The 21,725-nt window shown below is 39.3% G+C and overlaps 1 protein-coding gene across 3 annotated transcripts in view; it reads right to left on the bottom strand.

Moving 5' to 3' along the window:
• IQGAP2 (IQ motif containing GTPase activating protein 2) overlaps positions 1-21,725 on the bottom strand; it is a 299,955-nt gene that overhangs the window by 54,628 nt on the left and 223,602 nt on the right. For 2 of the 3 annotated variants that reach the window (XM_059175278.1, XM_059175279.1), the window contains 2 exons: positions 14,170-14,312; positions 122-205 (listed from right to left, as the gene is read on the bottom strand). In XM_059175278.1, coding sequence (XP_059031261.1) covers positions 122-205; positions 14,170-14,312 — 227 coding nt within the window. Of the gene's footprint in view, positions 1-121; positions 206-12,083; positions 12,255-14,169; positions 14,313-21,725 lie in introns of all 3 variants that reach the window. The other variant, XM_059175277.1, reaches the window with a different exon arrangement.

The raw sequence follows: 21,725 nt of genomic DNA, 5'->3' as shown, positions 1-21,725 counted from the left end.
GCCTGTTTCCCCCTCTCTCTCTTCCTGCCTCTCTGCCTACTTGTAATCTCTCTGTCAAATAAATAAATAAAACCTTAAAAAAAAAAGTCAAGCACTTGATAAGGTGGCAAGGGATGTTTACCTTCACAATAGAATCAACATTATTAATCAACATTTGCCGCCTGTTCAAATATGCTTTCCGTTGTTTACATCCCTTCCAAAAAGCCTGTGGAAAAGAGCAAGTAACAGAATTATTTATGTGCAACAATTTCCCACTTTATTTTAGAAAGCACAAGAACAGAGTGCATCTCAGGAGACACTGAGCTGGGACACTGTCGGGGCCCTCCCTTCCAAATCTCATGGGGATACCATCACTGGGGAGTGGACATTATATTGAGCAGAACATACCAGATCATGGCTTGTCCCAAACCTGGGAAAGCACATTTACCAGGTAGAACCCAGTTTCCCATTTGAAAGCTTAATTTTGCCAAGGTTCTGGGTGACAAGAAATAACAATAATAAAATAGAATTGTCCTGAAACATACAAAGAGATTAACTGAGTACTGCTACCATGTGGTAACGATACCAGATGCTTCAAAATAATGGTTAGTAACTATCTTTATTCCAGCAAGTGACCCACTGTGGCCCAGACCAAAGAAGGCAAATGCTTGGTTGATTTGTAACTCTGGATCCCTGAAAAAAGGAGTGCTGTGGCTGATCATTTATCTTATCTACATGAAGTTAGTGACGCTTCATCAACAAAGCTTTAGTAGGTTATTACCATGAAAGAGAACTTTTATATAGGCAACACTTACAAAAACTAGAAACAAACTGGTATCTTTAGAATGATTAAATACAAAAATAAGTTTATTCCAGTTCATTTCTGAGAACGTTTTTTATTGAAACAAAGCTTTGGAACTCCCTTCAATCCTCTGGTTTTGTTTTCATATTAGAAATGAAATAGAACCATAAGATACCTGGGAATAAACCTAACCAAAGAGGTAAAGGATCTGTACTCAAGGAACTACAGAAAACTCATGAAAAAAATTGAAGAAGACACAAAAAGATGGAAGACCATTCCATGCTCTTGGATCGGAAGAATAAACATTGTTAAAATGTCGATACTGCCTAGAGCAATCTATACTTTTAATGCCATTCCAATCAAAATTCCACCAGTATTTTTCAAAGAGCTGGAGCAAATAATCCTAAAATTGTATGGAATCAGAAGAGAATTGCAAAGGAAATGTTGAAAAACAAAACTGGCGGCATCACGTTACCTGATCTCAAGCTTTACTACAAAGCTGTGATCACCAAGACAGCATGGTACTGGCATAAAAACAGACACATAGACCAGTGGAACAAAGTAGAGAGCCCAGATATGGACCCTCAACTCTATGGTCAAATAATCGACAAAACAGGAAAAAATATCCAGTGGAAAAAAGACAGTCTCTTCAATAAATGGTGCTGGGAAAACTGGACAGCTATATGTAGAAGAATGAAACTCGACCATTCTTTTACACTGTACACAAAGATAAACTCAAAATGGATAAAAGACCTCAATGTGAGGCAGGAATCCATCAGAATCCTAGAGGAGAACATAGGCAGTAACCTCTTCGATATCAGCTACAGCAACTTCTTTCAAGATATGTCCCCAAAAGCAAAGGAAACAAAGGCGAAAACGAACTTTTGGGACTTCATCAAGATCAAAACCTTCTGCACAGCAAAGGAAACAGTCAAGAAAACTGTTGAGTCAACAAAACAAAAAGTCAAAAAGATGCAACTCACAGAATGGGAGAAGATATTTGCAAATGACAGTACAGACAAAAGGCTGATATCCAGGATCTATAAAGAACTCCTCAAACTCAATACACACAAAACAGATAATCATATCAAAAAATGGGCAGAAGATAGGAACAGACACTTCTCCAATGAAGACATACAAATGGCTATCAGACACATGAAAAAATGTTCATCATCACTAGCCATCAGGGAGATTCAAATTAAAACCACATTGAGATACCACCTCACATTAGTTAGAATGGCCAAAATTAGCAAGACAGGAAACAACATGTGTTGGAGAGGATGTGGAGAAAGGGGAACCCTCTTACACTGTTGGTGGGAATGCAAGTTGGTGCAGCCACTTTGGAGAACAGTGTGGAGATGCCTCAAGAAATTAAAAATAGAGCTTCCCTATAACCCTGCAATTGCACTACTGGGTATTTACCCCGAAGATATAGATGTAGTGAAAAGAAGGGCCATCTGTACCCCAATGTTTACAGCAGCAATGGCCACAGTTGCCAAACTGTGGAAAGAACCAAGATGCCCTTCAACGGACGAATGGATAAGGAAGATGTGGTCCATATACACTATGGAGTATTATGCCTCCATCAGAAAGGATGAATACCCAACTTTTGCAGCAACATGGATGGGACCGGAAGAGATTATGCTGAATGAAATAAGTCAAGTAGAGAGAGTCAATTTTCATATGGTTTCACTTATTTGTGGAGCATAACATAACATAACATGGAGGACATGGGGAGATGGAGAGGAGATGGGAGTTGAGGGAAACTGGAAGGGGAGGTGAACCATGAGAGACTATGGACTCTGAAAAACAACCTGAGGGTCTTGAGGGGGCGGGGAGTGGGAGGTTGGGAGAATGAGGTGGTGGGTATTAGGGAGGGCACGTATTGCATGGAGCACTCGGTGTGGTGCAAAAACAATGAATACTACTATGCTGAAAATAAAAAAAATTTAAAATAAATTAAAAAAAAAGAAATGAAATAGAAGTTTCTTTTTAAAAAGGATAAATATAAAAAGTGAAATTGATTTTATAAATTTCATGTCTACATATATCAAACTACATCATTCATTCATCTGAAAAAAGGCATGTGGAATTTTATTACCATTTAAAAAATATGTCCTGTAATGATTCAAAATAAAAGTAAGTATGGTAAAAACAAATAAATAAATAAAAATCAACTGAGCACTTGTTCTAGACTTCACTCAATCCAAATCCCTGGATATGACAAAGTATTTAAAAAAAATACTTTCCTCTTTGAAATAATTAGAAACTCACAGGAAACTCCAAAAATAAGAGTTCCATGTAACCTTCACCCAGCTTCCGCTAATGGTAAACCTCAAAAATAGGCTGTTAAAGCAGTTCGCTACAGTGTTAAAAAAGCAAGCACGTGGACGAACAACTCTGAGGGATCCTGGAGGAGAGAAGGTAGTTGGAATTGGACTTAAAGAGGGAACCACAGAATCAACATCTACAAAAACAAAAGAATATCTACAGTGTGGGATGGCTCTAAGCTTGAGGGAGCCTCTGGCAGCACTCAGAATAACTTTGGGTAAGTTGTTACCTTATCCACTCATCCACTCCAAGCCATGAATAAAATAGCAAAGATGGGAGTGTGGGGTTCAGGCAAAGTACAAAGGAATACAGTCTTTTTGAGGGAATTCAGCAATATCAGATTTAACACTATTTAACCTTTCACCTAGTACTTCTAATTTTCTTCGTATCTAGCCCAAGAAAAGCACCAGTATAGAAGAACTATATGTAAGGGTTTTGCTGCAGCATTGCTTATAATACTAACATGTGCTTAGAGCGGAATGTTTACAAATGGGAAAACAGATCAGCTGCAACTGCGCTCCTAGTGAGGGATGCTACGTGGCAGTTACGAAGGATGAGATAGGGTCAGATATATTGACTACAGCGGTGTTCTGTATTTTGAGGAACAAGACGATCTCCAAGATACGATGCAAAGAAATTGTAGTTTACCACACATACAATATGACCTGTTAACAAAAAAAGAAAAAAAGAAAAACATAGTAATGTGTTTCTATGCAAAGAATCTGTACTCAATGCCTAGATGATGATGTAGGAGGATCTAGTAGAGAAAAGGTATAAAGTACAATGTGCCTATGTGCCCACCCCTACTTAGACTTAGCTGCTCTACAAAAAAACTCTTCATTTTTTGTTATGTATGCTCTGAAATGGGCAAACATGGGGTAAGCATATACACTTTAGTACTGTACACAACCTTGTACACACATTACTATGTATTTTGTATGCATTATTCCAGTCAAGATAGGTTATTAGATGGAGGATTACTGGCTCCATAATTGATATCTGAAATGGAAAGCTACTGTCAAACTACCCTCCAAAGAGTGTAGGACAGATATTTCTTTCCCCAGGGTCTCACTGAACTGACAAAAATTAAAAAAATGGGTGATGTCCAAACCAACAGATAAAAATTGCTCTTCATTTTTATTTATACTTCGATTTCCAGAAAAGTGAAGAAACCTTACCTTCCTACACATACCTTACCCTACCCCATTTACAATACAATTTCATTTTGTCCATATATATATTTAGAACCGTGTAAGACAGTGTTAAAATTTTTACTTCAACTGTTAAACATAATTAAAGAAATTCAAGAGTAGAAGGAGAATATGTTTACCTACAAATTTACTTTCCTTGTTCTTTCTTCCTTCCCAGTTTCCCAAAATTCTTTTATCATTTTCTTTTTTTTTGTTTAGAGAACTTTCTTGGTTATTCTTTTAGGGCAGGTATGGGAATGATAAGTTCTGTTAATTTTCCTCTTCATTGGAGAATGTCTGGATTTCCCCCTTCATTCCTAAAGATTATTTTTGGTGGATAACGAATACTATGTTACTTTCCATGTTGTGCCATTCATCATCTCCATAGGTCCTTATGAAAAACCTTCTGTCATGAGAACTGCTTTCCCCTTATAGCTAAGTTGCCATCTCTATTTCACTGCTTTAAAGATTTTAAATTTTTTTGTTTGTTTGTTTATTTTCAGAGGTTTGTGATGCGTCTTTGGGTACATTTGAGTTTATCCTTTTTGGGATTTACTTAGCTTCTTGGACTTGTGGTTCTGTGTCTTGGACCACACACAGGAACTTTTCAGACATTATTTATTTCAGGCTTTTCCAGTCCTTCTCCTTTCTCTTCTCATCTGAAACTCCGAAGACACAACCATTAAATCTTTTGTTATGGTCCCACAGATGCCTTGAGGCTTTGTTCATTGTTTTTTTTTTTCAGTTTTTTCTCTCTGTTGTTCAGATCTAGTAATTTCTATCATTTTATTCTCTAGTTCACTAATTTGGTCCTGTGTTTCCTCCATTTTGCTGCTGAGTCCATCCAGCGAGTTTTTTTTAATACGTAGTTCTGTCTTAGCTCTAAAAATTGTTTTTTTTTTCTATCTTTTTATTTCTTTGCTGAGACTTCCTATTTTTTCCTTTGTTTCAAGTGTGTTCATAATTGCTTACCATAACATGGCAGCTTTAAAATCTTTGTCAGGTAATTAAAACATCTCTGTTATTTGTATTGGTATCAATTTTTTCTTTTAAGGTTTACTAATTTATGTGTGAGAGAGAGAACACAGAGGGGTAGTGAGGAAAAGCAGACTCCCTGCTGAGCTGAGAGCCAACACGGGGGTTTGATCCCAGGACCCCAAGATCATGACCCCAGCAGAAGGCAGATGCTTAAGTGACTGAGCCACCTCCCCACTCCTGTATTGGCACCTAGTAATTGTCTTTCAAAATTTATGTTTTGTTTGGTTCTTGAAATGTTTATTATTGATTGAAATGTATACAAATTGGATATTATGTGGTGACTAATAAGACTGGATGTTTTTTAACCTGTTCTAGGTGGTTTTCCCTGATACTGTTCTGGCAAGGGAGGAATGCGGTGGTGCTGCCTCATTACTGACAAGCAGGGGTAGAAGTTCAGGTTCTCTGCCTAGCCTCTATTGAAATCTGAGGTGGGGGCTGCTTATTACTGCTGGGTGGGGGCTGGGAACTCTGACTACTCCCTAAGGCTGCGCCAATACCACTCTGCCCAGGCGGGCAGTAGTGCTGTGTTACTATTCCTCATACAGCCTCCACTGATAGCAGAAGGCTTTGCAGCAGCTGGCCTCATTACTACTGGGTTGTGATCGAAGTCCTGACTCTCCACCATGCCTTCTTTGATTCCATCCAGCAAGGAAAGGGAGGGCTGCCACATTACTGTTTGTGAGCATGGAAATTCATGCTCTGTGGGTATCTGGGTACCTTGTTAGAGTCTACTAGGGTGGAGGGCCAAACTCTCGAGTCGACTTCGTGGCATGACTGGTGTGGGGTCACAGATTTGTCTTGCTTTGTTTGTTTGTTTTTTCCTGTGCTGTTTGGCTAGAGTGGAGAGGTTATTGTCTAAAATTTTTGTCCTCCTGGGCTGCACCTTTCCTGGAACGTTGGCTACATAGCAGGCTTTTGTAGGAGTTTCTGCCTGCACCCACTGGCATGTCCATGTTGCCAGTCTCTGCAGCAAGAAGTCTGAGATATATGAAGCTAAAAGAGAACCACAGAACTTACCTCCATGTCCTTCCTTGGGTCTCAAGGTTCCCAAGCCAGTCTGCCTCTCCTCTCCATTTTTCACAGTGTTATGTTTGTTTACAAATAATGTCTGGGGCTTTTAGCTGTACTCAGAGGAAAGAATAGGGAAACCTAGCTGTATTCTGTATTCCCAGAAGTGGGAGTTAAGTCCAAATGGTTTTTAAGTACCCAATGTTCTAGAGTTTCCTATACTATTAAGGCCATATGAATTTATTCCTCGACAGATTACAAGATTAAAAAAAAATCGGAAGTGTAAAAATTAGTTATGATTCAAGAGGGTCACCTTAAAAACTATTAAAACTGAGTTCTTCCAAGTGATTGGTTAAAAAATGTGTATATATAGTTAATTTTCTGCATGTGAAAAATAATACAATAGAAAAAAGATGATATTCATGATACCAAAAATAACTAATGGAGTAAAGTTAAGAAATAGGAATAAATTTAATGCAATATGGTGGGAAAGATTAATAAATGGTGAGATACACTGATTACTGAACTAGAAAATTCATTATTGTAAAGATATCAATCTCCTCGAATAAACTAAAATCTCAATGTAATTATTACAGAAAATTCAATGGGTCTGGAACTTTATCAGCTGCCTTTGTACTAACTATTGAATGCATGTTTTTCTCCTTTAAGCTATTATGATGATAAAGAATTCTACAGGAAGGTAAATTATTGAGGATTTAAAACTGGAGTGAGCTTCATAGTGCTTCTCAAACTGTACCATGTATACAAAATCTTTGGAGGGTTTTTTAAAAAATGCAGATTAGGGGGGTGCCTGGGTGGCTCAGTGGGTTAAGTCGCTGCCTTCGGCTCGGGTCATGATCTCAGGGTCCTGGGATCGAGTCCTGCATTGGGCTCTCTGCTCAGCAGGGAGCCTGCTTCCCTCTCTCTCTCTCTGCCTGCCTGTCCATCTACTTGTGATTTCTCTCTGTCAAATAAATTAAAATCTTTAAAAAAATGCAGATTAGGATTTAGTGGGTCTTGGTGAGGGTTTCAGGTAATGACAGTGCCAGTATATGCCCTACACTTCAAGTAATAAAAATCTAAGCAAAGAAAAAGGATTTTTAGTTGATGGCCCATTTAGAAAATGTCACCATGGGATCTGTCAGTGCGGCATTTCTGAGATGATGGGAAAAACTGTCATCCACAATTGCTTGCAAACGTGTCCTGATGGCTATAGAGACTAGGGAAAGGGAACACTAGCTGTGGGTTATTGGGAGCCATGGCAAATTAACTACTAACACATTCATTGGGATGGGTCTCATTGGTGCTTTCTATGTTTTTGTGGGTAACACTTTTAAAGCACAGAAATGTGAAAAACTATATTCAAACATACCCCATTTTTAAATTCAAACTGAAAAGCAAATAAGGTATTAGGATAAGCTGAAGTTCTTCCTTCTGCTTTTCTGGAATTATCTAAACTTTAGAAACACTATTAATCTTATTAGCTCAGATTCACAAACCTTCTGGATAATCTGTTATAGTAAAGACTAATGTAATATTGACACATTCTTGCACTGGTAGAATGAACCCATTTGTCCATTCTGTATTATTTTTTAATGTACCAAGGAGTCAATGTTCAACAACAGGATTTTCCTGGAGGTTTAATTCAGTATTTTATCTCTTTACTGATTATGCAGAGTTTTCTGAAATCATTCTATACTTATTGTTACTTTCCCAAACCAAGGCTACTTTGGTGGGTATAGACTTTGGTCTACAGAAGCAGAATACTATATGCCTTTTCCTTGTTAAAATTATACTTTCTTTTTCAGTTTTTACGTTTTAGTTCCGCCAGAACTGTTGTTTTTTTTTTTTTTTTTTTTACTCAGTGCTAACAGAAGTTCTGTGGTAGGCCATGAGACTGCAGGCTTTTCTAATTAGATAATGTTTATTAAAAGCAATTATGGGTATACAGTTGGGAGAAAGGAGTTACTGATGAAAATGCAACAGGAGACAAAATTCTAAACCATAAAGCCATTTGCAAGCAGCTTTTTGCAGACAATTAGAGACAGAATGTGTTTACAGTAGTGTCCATTTCCTTCTCTGGCTGGTCTAAGAACTTGTGGGAAAATTTAGAACAGCCATCTTTTTGTTGGTTTGTTTTTTTTTCTTACCATAAATGTATTTTCTGTGTAATACCTATTTAACAAAGCACATTTTCAAAATATCTAGACCTCAGAGGTTACTGCTCTGTTTTACAACCTTTGTAACTGTCAATCTCTAGAAAATCTGGCTTGCTAAATTGGTTGCCTTGTTTGGTAACTGGGCACCCAGGACAGTAATATCCAAATTACCAACTCTAACTTCTGAAGCATAAATTCTTGCGTGACCTCTTAGCCAAGAAAACCCTAACCATTTATCTCTTTTTGTTCTTAGCTCCAAGGGAGAAAGCCCACTGATCTTCTAGAGTAGTCACTTACATTAAAACAATATGAGGGCACCTGGGTGGCTCAGTGGGTTGGGCCTCTGCCTTTGGCTCGGGTCATGATCTCAGGGTCCTGGGATCGAGTCCCGCATTGGGCTCTCTGCTCAGCGGGGAGCCTGCTTCCTCCTCCCTCTCTCTCTGCCTGCCTCTCTACCTACTTGTGATCTCTGTCAAATAAATAAATAAAATCTTAAAAAAAAAATAAAACAACATGATGTGGGAGGGTCCCATCAGATTGCCCCCTTCCTCCCCACCTGCAGACTCTCCCACTGCTCCAGGCAATCTGAAAGCTGCTTCAGAGAAGCTTGCTTCTCTTTCTTTCCAAGATGCCTGTAACACTCTCTGAAGTTTAGTAATTCACTAATTCCCTCATTCCCGGGCTAAGTTTGGGTGTTTGCCACCATTATGGTTTTTCCTAAGTAGCAGCATTCCAGCATTCCTCAGTTCAAGGAAAAAAAATACCACAGCTATCTATTTCTTCCCGCTCAGTTTTGCTGATCTCTCCCTGTATCACAGCAGCAATCTCAATGTCCGCCGATTATCTGTCCTTAGAGCCATCATCTCCTCTCTTTGGGCACTGCTGAGCACCTAAGGGCCGCAAAATGTGCCGAGTCTGTATTGTGAGTCATCCCGCTTCATTCTGACAACCCAGCCACGAAACGAGTTATTACCATTTTCAGATGAGAATGTACATTTCAAATGGTCTATTTTTTTCTTCAGCGTTCTGTGAGAGTTTTCTCAAGCTGTCCAGGTGCTGCAGTTATTCTTGGCATTCGCTGCACATTCTGCAATCCTGAGTTCATTTACATCCTACAACGTCACTATTTCTTCTCCTCTCTTGTGATATCACTTATCTTGCAGTGTTTTGTCTTATTTCACTAAGTCCATGTCTTATTCAATTCCTTGAAAGCATGAAAGAGCTTCAGCATAGAAATTCTTCCATCTCCTGGGCTAAGAGCATCCTTAAATGTTAGTTTACTTAATTTATATTTATAATTTATAATCCTTTTCCTTTTTTTTTAAATAAAATATTCCTTTTTGTTTGAGATTATTTTCTGGGCCACTCATTTATAAATACAGGCAATGTTACCAGGGCCTTCTTACTGCTCAAAAGTAGTATGGCTTGGGGTGCCTGGGTGGCTCAGTGGGTTAAGCCTCTGCCTTTGGTCAGGTCATGATCTCAGGGCCTGGGATGGAGCCCTGGCTCCGGCTCTCTGCTCAGCAGGGAGCCTGCTTCCCCCTCTCTCTCTGCCTACCTCTCTGCCTACCTGTGATCTCTCTCTCTCTGTCAAATAAATAAATAAAATCTTAAAAAAATAGTATGGCTTTTTTTTTTTTCTCACTGTTCTCAAGAGATTCTCTCTCTGCAGGGAGAGAGATAGGACACCTTACCTTACAGGGGAAAAATCCCATGAATGACAGTGAATTTCTCATGAGATACCTTGGGTACATTCTGATATATTCCATTAAGTACTCAAGACAGAGGACTGGCTAATGATGCTATATATTCTCTCTACCACTATTCAGTTCTTTGGGAGGAGACCGAGGGGAGTAGAACTGAGGAAGGGCTGGCCTTAGCCTGGGAGCCTTTTCTCTGAATTTGTTAAGACTACTGTATCTGGGACTCAATGAACCAGCTAGGAAGATTGAGCTCTTTCATGGAGGGGAAGTCCTCACATTTGAGATCATTCCCCTAATTCAGGGTGAATCGGCCGCATTGACAAAAAGTGAGAGTAGCATAATATCCATTGGTTCATGATCTTCTGGTTTTGTAGGTCAGCAAGTTTATGCTGAATATGCATTCCTCTCCGGTCCACAGCTTGCCTTCACACCTCCGGCTCTCTTCATTAAAAAACCATCAGAAGAGTTGAGGGGAAAAACAAACAAAAACAAAAGTAAGGAAGGGTGACTTCACAATTCCATGGCTTCTTTAGTCTTATCGAGTCTGCTGAGATGGAGGAAAACGGCTCCAGATGATAGCTGCTGCTCTTCTCCCGAACCTTCTCAGGACTTTGGTCCTGGGTCCCAACATCAGATGGATTTTATACCAGTGTGCTCCAAATGTCCTCCAAATACAACACTGCTCCATGCCCTGAGCCTGGACAGCTTAGGGTTGGTCCAAATTGTGTCAAGTTGGCTGACACTTTTAAATTCTGTGTAAAATTAGAGCCTTAGCATCAATATAGAGGATTCTCTCTTCAGGCTTTTTTCATTTCCTGTGTGTTTTAGCTACCATTTGTTTAAAGAAGAAATAAAATGGAAAACTTACTAGTTAAGCTAAGAAAACATCTTTGTCCAGCTTATGGGAGAAATTTCTTCTAAAATTAATCATTCCTGCCTTCTAACATCTTAAGCTCTGAACAGATTCAAATATTTGAGCACCTATCATTCACAAGATACAAGAATACAAGAATTTTAAAAACTTTTATTTTCTGCCCTGGATGATATTATAGTTAGGTGAGGAAAGCAGTTAAGCACACCAATGGTCACAAAAGAGGAATCTCCAACTTAAAAACTTCCATTTGGGGAAATTTCTTAGTTATTGGCCAATGCAAAAACCCATCAAATGCTGTCCATCAATAACAGTATCACTCTGGATGCACAAAAAAAGACACACAGCCCTTTGGAAGCCAGCATGGTGGTTGTTGGAGGGTGGTAGGAAAATACAGAGGAGAAACATCTAAATTTGACCAGTCCCTCTCCTGGCAACCAGAAAGTTCAGAGGAGTCATGCAAGCTTAAGAACAACTCAAGGCCAACCAGGTAGGAAAGGAGGATTTCTTCTGCAGGCCTAAATGAAGAGGATGTAAGGGAGAAGAGTTTCTTGGAGAGGCTAAATCCATTTCATCAGCTCTTCTGTTCTTTCCTTCTAGAAGAACACAGAAACAGGTGCCATTCAACATGCACTAGCCACGGAAAAACCAATTCATAAAGCACCTAGTATAGAAAGTAGATGACACAAGGAGATCCAACTTTTTGGAGAAACAGGATTTCAACTCTGATCTGAGAAGTCCCTCTGGCTCCAGCTAGGTTGGTGGTAGGCAGACCTTGGCAAGGCCACAGGATCCCTTGATGGTCTCCAAAGGTGAATAATCATTCAATGTCTTTCCTATCTCTGAGTCTTAATAAGCCAGATTTGGGGGCAATGATTAAGGGGAAAATCTGCAGTCAGATTTGTTAATTGGAATGCTGGAAGTTGATTGTCAAACTAACAAATGAAGCATCTCCAGAGAATAGCACAGTTTGCTGTAACTAGTGGTAGGTGGTTGACATACCTGTATTTTGGCCACAGGCTTTTCTTGTTCATACAAATATGATTTCCTAGCTTCGTACTCTTTCTTAAGAAGGGATCCTGAACTTGTGGCTTGAAGGCGAAGAAGCAAATCACCAGACGCAGACCACATCTTCTCACGGACATAATCTGTTGTGACTTTCTCAACAATGTCCTGGCAAGAGATATTTCTTATGGTTACACTTCACACATCAGGTGAAAGCAGCATAGAGAAAAGCTTCTGGAGATTATATCTCTGAGAAAATGATATGGAGAACTCTTTCTGGCCTGGTTTAAAAGGAGATTTGACCAGAACCAGGGATGGACTGGCTTAGCTTCTTCCTAGCAACATGTTTTAGAATCTTCTGAACTTGGAGCTGAGGTGCTCTGAGAATTTGGTTGAGTGACCTCAGAATCTGGAGGCAGAGGTGCCAGCAAGGACCAGGTGTGAGGCTGGAGCTCCACAGTGTAAGTGGGACAAGGAAGGTTGCAGTAGGAATAGGCTTACATATCAACTCCTCCCTCCCCAGGGCTGCCAAGGAAAAGACTGCAGTGGCCATGAAGTCTTCTGGTTCCTCTGCCCATTTCTTGTCCAGGCCACAGTAGGCAGACCTCTGCAATGAGCCTAGAGCAGCTCAAAATAAACTTGGGGGAAGATAAAAGACTTGGGACAGAAGGAAAAGTGATGGGAGAGGAAAGACAGACTATCATGGCCAGACAGAGGAAACCCTGTCTGAATGAGAATGAATGTGGAAAAAGGAGAAGGGGGGACTGTGAAAAGTCTTTCTGTGGATTACAAACTGGGTTTGCTTTTTATGTTCTCTGAGAGATGCAAGCCAAGACTAGAATCACTTCTGGCTGGTGCCTCTCATTCGGTGTGGAATGGGGGGGCTAATTTAAACAATTAAAACTGGCATCACAAAAAATGCTTAAAAAACTTTAAAAGATGACATATTACATTCATGAAATCAGCACTTTTAGATTGTCTGGAGAAGATATATATATATATATATATATATATATATATATATATATATATATATATATATATATATATATATCTGGCTTGAAGGCGAAGAAGCAAATCACCAGAATGATGCTCCATTTCACAAAGTTACTTTGGACACCACTGGAGTAATCGTTGGCTTCAAATTATAACATTCTGATGCTGCTTCTTCACAGTTTGATATGTCTTTTCAACTACAGCATCGGGTTTTTAAATATTGTCCACAGTTTCATTTTTCTAACAAGTAGCCCTGATGATGAACTGCCACCAGAGTATTTTCTTGTAAATTGTGACAATCTTGGATATTTGAAATTAGTTAATTAACTATCTTCTCTTCACTGTCTTCTCATCATTCAGGATTTCTGGTGGCCCTGTCAGCTCCAGGCCACAGATTTTTCTCTGAGTTTTAGCAAATACCATAATGGTGATTCGATCCTCAAACTTGCTATACTGTAGTATCTTTGATGTTGGCAACTTTGAACAACTTTGTAAGACCTACATTTGTGTGCTCTTCCTTTCTTTTTTCTTTTTCCAAAATGGAACTAAATTATTATTAGTATTTTCTCTTTAAATATACTACAATGCATGGATCAAACAGAAATTTTCACTTCTTGTAGGTCCAACTTTGGTCTCAAGTCCAAAGACATCTTGTGAACATCTTTTCAAGAGTATTTCCCCCCAGAAAGCATTACTGACTTTTTAAAGGTCATACATATCTCTGTGGTAGGCTGTGAGGGGGAAAGAATAAGACTTTCCAAATACTGACAACCAAGTAATTATTACTAATTGAGCTTTTGTGTCAAGGCAAACCTGAAGATTGATTTCTTAGGATAATGGACCATTCCAAAAAAGCTACAAAAGCTTTCATCCCCTTGCTCTGTCTGGTGGTGGTATACTAATATGGAAATAATTGTAAAAGTTAGTAGCCATGCAGCCATATACAATGGCATTTATGAAGATTTTACTCTATATTCAGGCTTTAGTAAATCAGTTATTTCCTCCCATCACTTCCATGATTCAAAAACAGAAAAGCAATCACACTTATTTTTTCATAGTACAGTTTCATTAAACATGAACCTCCTACCTCAATTTCTTTTTTTGTGAGCCATGATTCTTTAGGCAAGTACGGTTCAGGTGTGACCCAGGAACTCTCCTTTGAATCGATGTTGTAGTAGTACTCATATTTATCCTGCAGGCTGAATTTGAGCCAGGAACCTTCAGTAGACACTAAAAAAAGAAGTTTGTTACATTCCAGAGAGAAACACTGAAAACTTGAACACTAATGTAGTTTCTCTAATATGTAAAATGACCTAATAAACAATTTTTTATCAAGCATTTTGATGGCCCAAGTTAAAATAATGAGAAATGACTCATTCAATGGAGTGAATTCTATGTATTCAATGGCTGCTCTCAACTCAGCCAAATCAAGGGGAGGACAGAGGGATATGTAATGCTAGGGCTCTGGACCTCAAATTTCTCATGAGGAGAGGAGTCACAAATGGCCATTAAGAAGGAAAAGCAAACAAAGAATATGTGTCCCTGATAGATATGAATAGCATGACAAATGGACAGAGGAGACCAACAAGCAAGAATCTTCTTTACTTAGGAAGTCTCCCAGCAACTTCTCTGAGAAGGAGTGACCTGGAAGAACTGTGACCCATTACATAGGGAAAGCCAATGATCTGCATGAAACCAACAGAGAAGGGACTCATCTTTGCAGACAACTTTATCTAAAGTAAAAACTGGCGTATGCAAATACTAAGTCATTAAGTAGGGAGAAGGAAAATGTCCTGGTTTGACTCACCTTGTTCCACCCAACCATACAAAATGAGAAAAAAAATTGCAGAAAGTACTTAATTTGGGGGGAAGGATGTATACTAGAAAAAAAATCTATGGCACTCATGGCTTCATTAGTTAAGAAGAGCATCTCCTCCTCATGAATCCATGGGCTTTATTTCATATTTAGAAATCTGTTTATTTTGTTGAATGGCCACGATTCCTGTCCCAGACCAGCAAGCTAAAAACAGCAACAAAAATAAACATAAAAATGATCTGGCCTTGATCAGTCTAAGCCAACTGCTGTCAAGTGAGCCTTAGACTAAATGTCTTTACAGGGAAGTTGAAGTTCAAGTGAATTTCCTTACAGAATATTTAAATGCACTCAAATAACTCAGCAGAGGTAACTTCAAGGCCCTTGAATGTATTTTGATTCTTTATTTGGTTTTAAAGTGCTCCTCAACTGTTCTGTTTGTGACTGCCCATTTGAAAAGAGATACATCTCTTTTCCTGGGCAGTAAGACACCTGTTATCTGTGTAGACGTACTGGTCTACTAGAACACACATTGTACAGTCAAATTAGGATGATCATAAGTAATCATTATGGATTTAAGATAACTCCTGGGTTTCTGAATTGGGAATCTGGGGATATATGACTACATGTACCAGAACATGGCATAAAGGAAGAGGAGTAGGCAAGGGTAGCGGATAGAAGATGGACTTGAACCTGAACTTAACCCCTGCATTAATACTGTAGTACAAGTCTTTCTCCATTACAGACATTACAGTGACTCTGAATGAAGAGATGTGAAGGGAATGAAAAGGGAAAGGGCAATCAGATGCCAGGTAAGAAAGAATGGCCAATAACCCTCTTCACACTTCATCAATGGGCAATTTGCTGAATTGAAGGGTGAAGGCTCTGGGTTGGAAAGACATCAGGTAAACTTAAAAATACATAGGGTACTATGGGAAAGTCTTCCAGCTGAACTATAAAAAAAAAACAAAAGCCCACCCTTTCCCCCTTCAATTCTATTTCTTAGGCCATACACTGTCACAGTAGCTTCTTAAAGAAGAGGAAGTCCAAGACCTACGATGTGGTGCAAATAAACACCAGCCTGTGAGTCAAGAGACACCCAGATCCCTGAGGTTCTGGACATGAGGTTCTCAGTAACAATCTACTAAAGGAACAGTACATGAACTATCAAGAATTAACCGCTTTGGGTTTGTTATGGGCTTCCTCTGACCATAATCTTAGAATGTGTTTCCAAATCTGAGAAATGAGTTTCCGGCTCATGATCTCAAGGATACTTTCCAGAGCTAACACTTCATGGTCTGTCATTGGATTGAATGAGCATAAACACTTGCTGAGGTTATGGATCTGGTCCCTTGGAGACCAGTTCATTCTACTTTATTTCACATGTTCAAAATTATGCTTTACTCCTACTCAAGACTGTGCAATCATCTACCATTTGTTTCAAAAAGAATAAAGAGAAACAGGTCAATGTAGAAATATGCTCTCTAGACTATGGACTCTGAAAAACAATCTAAGGGTTTTGAAGGGGCAGGGGGTGGGAGGTTGGGGTACCAGGTGGTGGGTATTATAGAGGGCACAGATTGCATGGAGCACTGGATGTGGTGTAAGAATAATGAATACTGTCACGCTGAAAATAAATAAATAAATAAATTTTAAAAAAAGAAATATGCTCTCTATATATTAAAAAAATAAAAGGAGGGATATAGGTAATCCCAGTTTTATTTTTCAAATGTAATGAACAGATTGATATTATCTAGGTGACTCAGCAGACAGAATAAAAAGAATATAACTAAACTCTCACTAGCATTGTTTCTATGTGGCTAACAGTTGTTCTTAATTATTTGTATTGGCTTGATTTTCTGTAATAATTACACATTATTTTTTAAAAAATCAGTTTGTATCACTAGAGAAATGGATCAACAAGGAAACTCTAGATAAAGAAAAATCTCCTTAAATACTGTATTTCTCAAGTTTATGAAAGCACCCATGCATAGCCAAGTTAATCCGAGCTTTAAAAATAAAAAGCCACATCTAAAAATTTTTCTTTATCAAGATAAAAAAAACATTTTTTTTCTTAAAGATTTTATTTATTTGATAAAGAGAGTGAGAGCACAAGCCAAGGGAGAGGGAGAGGGAGAGGGAGAAGCAGGCTCCCCACTGAGCAGGGAGCCCCATGCAGGGCTTGATCCCAGGACCCTGGGATCATGATCTGAGCTGAAGACAGACGCTTAACCCACTGAGCCACCCAGGAGCCCAAGATAAAAAAGTATTTTAGAAATGTTCATCTGAAAGCAGTATTTGTTTTAAAACTGATACAAGACCACAGACAGCATCATATTCAAAACGATATTTAGGAGGGAGGAGTCAAGATGGCGGAGATAGCTGAGACTGCTTCAGCTAGCCGGAGATCAGCTAGATAGCTTATCTAAAGATTGCAAACACCTGAAAATCCATCGGCAGATCGAAGAGAAGAAGAACAGCAATTCTGGAAACAGAAAAACAACCACTTTCTGAAAGGTAGGACCGGCGGAGAAGTGAATCCAAAGCGACGGGAAGATAGACCCCGGGGGGAGGGGCCGGCTCCCGGCAAGCGGCGGAGCAACCGCGCACAAAATCAGGACTTTTAAAAGTCTGTTCCGCGGAGGGACATCGCTCCAGAGGCTAAACCGGAGCGAAGCCCACGCGGGGTCAGCGTGGCCTCAGGTCCCGCAGGGTCACAGAAGGATCGGGGGTGTCTGAGTGTCGCAGAGCTTGCGGGTATTGGAACGGGAAAGCCGGCTACAGAGACAGAGCCGACAGTAAGCTCGCAGCTCCGTGTTACCTTGAACCGGTCGCAGGCTCGGTGAGCTCGGAGCGCGGCCGGAGGTCAGGCAGACGGGAGTAACTGGGCGCTGTTCTCTGAGGGCGCACTGAGGAGTGGGGCCCTGGGCTCTCGGCTCCTCCGGGCCGGAGACCAGGAGGCCGCCATTTGTATTCCCGTCCTCTGGAACTCTACGGAAAGCGCTCAGGGAACAAAAGCTCCTGAAAGCAAACCCGAGCGGATTACTCACCCCGGCCCCGGGTAAGGGCGGTGTAATTCCGCCTGGGGCAAAGACACTTGAAAATCACTACAACAGGCCCCTCCCCCAGAAGATCAACAAGAAATCCAGCCTAGACCAAGCTCACCTACCAAGGAGTGCGGTTTCAATACCAAGGAGAGCAGCAGAATTCCAGAGGAGGAGAAAGCCAAGCACGGAACTCATGGCTTTTTTCCTGTGATTTTTTTTAGTCTTGCAGTTAATTTAATTTTTTCTTTTTCATTTTTTTTTTTTTTTTTCTCGCCTTCGGGTAAAATTTTTTTTTTTTTTTAACTGTTACCTTTTTCTTTTTTAACGATTTTTTACTAGTTTATCTAATATATATATATATTTTTTTTACATTTTTCTTAGGTGTTTTCTTTTTTAAAAAAAAATTCTTTTCTTTTTTTTTTTCTTTCTTTTTTTTTTTTCTTTTTTCTTTCTTCCTTTTTGAACCTCTTTTTATCCCCTTTCTCCCCACTCACGATTTTGGATCTCTTCTAATTTGGCTAAAGCATATTTTCCTGGGGTTGTTGCCACCCTTTTAGTATTTTACTTGCCCCTTCATTTACTCTTATCTGGACAAAATGACAAGACGTAAAAATTCACCACAAAAAAAAGAACAAGAGGCAGTACCGAAGGCTAGGGACCTAATCAATACAGACATCGGTAATATGTCAGATCTAGAGTTCAGAATGACAATTCTCAAGGTTCTAGCCGGGCTCGAAAAAGGCATGGAAGATATTAGAGAAACCCTCTCGAGAGATATAAAAGCCCTTTCTGGAGAAATAAAAGAACTAAAATCTAACCAAGTTGAAATCAAAAAAGCTATTAATGAGGTGCAATCAAAAATGGAGGCTCTCACTGCTAGGATAAATGAGGCAGAAGAAAGAATTAGTGATATAGAAGACCAAATGACAGAGAATAAAGAAGCTGATCAAAAGAGGGACAAACAGCTACTGGACCACGAGGGGAGAATTCGAGAAATAAGTGACACCATAAGACGAAACAACATTAGAATAATTGGGATTCCAGAAGAAGAAGAAAGTGAGAGGGGAGCAGAAGGTATACTGGAGAGAATTATTGGGGAGAATTTCCCCAATATGGCAAAGGGAACAAGCATCAAAATTCAGGAGGTTCAGAGAATGCCCCTCAAAATAAATAAGAATAGGCCCACACCCCGTCACATAATAGTAAAATTTACAAGTCTCAATGACAAAGAGAAAATCCTGAAAGCAGCCCGGGAAAAGAAGTCTGTAACATACAATGGTAAAAATATTAGATTGGCAGCTGACTTATCCACAGAGACCTGGCAGGCCAGAAAGAGCTGGCATGATATTTTCAGAGCACTAAACGAGAAAAACATGCAGCCAAGAATACTATATCCAGCTAGGCTATCATTGAAAATAGAAGGAGAGATTAAAAGCTTCCAGGACAAACAACAACTGAAAGAATTTGCAAATACCAAACCAGCTCTACAGGAAATATTGAAAGGGGTCCTCTAAGCAAAGAGAGAGCCTACAAGTGGTAGATCAGAAAGGAACAGAGACCATATACAGTAACAGTCACCTTACAGGCAATACAATGGCACTAAATTCATATCTCTCAATAGTTACCCTGAATGTGAATGGGCTAAATGCCCCTGTCAAAAGACACAGGGTATCAGAATGGATAAAAAAACAAAACCCATCTATATGTTGCCTCCAAGAAACACATTTTAAGCCCGAAGACACCTCCAGATTTAAAGTGAGGGGGTGGAAAAGAATTTACCATGCTAATGGACATCAGAAGAAAGCAGGAGTGGCAATCCTTATATCAGATCAATTAGATTTTAAGCCAAAGACTGTAATAAGAGATGAGGAAGGACACTATATCATACTCAAAGGGTCTGTCCAACAAGAAGATTTAACAATTTTAAATATCTATGCCCCCAACGTGGGAGCAGCCAACTATATAAACCAATTAATAACAAAATCAAAGAAACACATAAACAACAATACAATAATAGTAGGGGACTTTAATATTCCCCTCACTGAAATGGACAGGTCATCCAAGCAAAAGATCAGCAAGGAAATAAAGGCCTTAAATGACACACTGGACCAGATGGACATCACAGATATATTCAGAATATTTCATCCCAAAGCAACAGAATACACATTCTTCTCTAGTGCACATGGTACATTCTCCAGAATAGATCACATCCTCGGTCCTAAATCAGGACTCAACCGGTATCAAAAGATTGGGATCATTCCCTGCATATTTTCAGACCACAATGCTCTAAAGCTAGAACTCAACCACAAAAGGAAGTTTGGAAATAACCCAAATACATGGAGACTAAAGAGTATCCTTCTAAAGAATGAATGGGTCAACCGGGAAATTAAAGAAGAATTGAAAAAAATCATGGAAACAAATGATAATGAAAATACAACGGTTCAAAATCTGTGGGACACAACAAAGGCAGTCCTGAGAGGAAAATATATAGCGGTACAAGCCTTTCTCAAGAAACAAGAAAGGTCTCAGGTACACAACCTAACCCTACACCTAAAGGAGCTGGAGAAGGAACAAGAAAGAAACCCTAAGCCCAGCAGGAGAAGAGAAATCATAAAGATCAGAGCAGAAATCAATGAAATAGAAACCAAAAAAACAATAGAACAAATCAACGAAACTAGGAGCTGGTTCTTTGAAAGAATTAATAAAATTGATAAACCCCTGGCCCGACTTATCAAAAAGAAAAGAGAAAGGACCCAAATAAATAAAATCATGAATGAAAGAGGAGAGATCACAACTAACACCAAGGAAATACAAACTATTATAAGAACATACTATGAGCAACTCTACGGCAATAAATTTGACAATCTGGAAGAAATGGATGCATTCCTAGAAACATATAAACTACCACAACTGAACCAGGAAGAAATAGAAAGCCTGAACAGACCCATAACCAGTAAGGAGATTGAAACAGTCATTAAAAATCTCCAAACAAACAAAAGCCCAGGGCCAGACGGCTTCCCGGGGGAATTCTACCAAACATTTAAAGAAGAACTAATTCCTATTCTCCTGAAACTGTTCCAAAAAATAGAAATGGAAGGAAAACTTCCAAACTCATTTTATGAGGCCAGCATCACCTTGATCCCAAAACCAGACAAGGATCCCACCAAAAAAGAGAGCTATAGACCGATATCCTTGATGAACACAGATGCGAAAATACTCAACAAAATACTAGCCAATCGGATTCAACAGTACATTAAAAAGATTATTCACCACGACCAAGTGGGATTTATTCCAGGGCTGCAAGGTTGGTTCAACATCCGCAAATCAGTCAATGTGATACAACACATCAATAAAAGTAAGAACAAGAACCATATGATACTCTCAATAGATGCTGAAAAAGCATTTGACAAAGTACAACATCCCTTCCTGATCAAAACTCTTCAAAGTGTAGGGATAGAGGGCACATACCTCAATATCATCAAAGCCATCTATGAAAAACCCACCGCAAATATCATTCTCAATGGAGAAAAACTGAAAGCTTTTCCGCTAAGGTCAGGAACACGGCAGGGATGTCCATTATCACCACTGCTATTCAACATCGTACTAGAGGTCCTAGCCTCAGCAATCAGACAACAAAAGGAAATTAAAGGCATCCAAATCGGCAAAGAAGAAGTCAAATTATCACTCTTCGCAGATGATATGATACTATATGTGGAAAACCCAAAAGACTCCACTCCAAAACTGCTAGAACTTATACAGGAATTCAGTAAAGTGTCAGGATAT

Source organism: Mustela lutreola, chromosome 5 (assembly GCF_030435805.1).
Source record: "Mustela lutreola isolate mMusLut2 chromosome 5, mMusLut2.pri, whole genome shotgun sequence".
NCBI classification, from domain to species: Eukaryota; Metazoa; Chordata; class Mammalia; order Carnivora; family Mustelidae; genus Mustela; species Mustela lutreola.
This window is presented reverse-complemented; position numbering and strand designations above follow the sequence as displayed.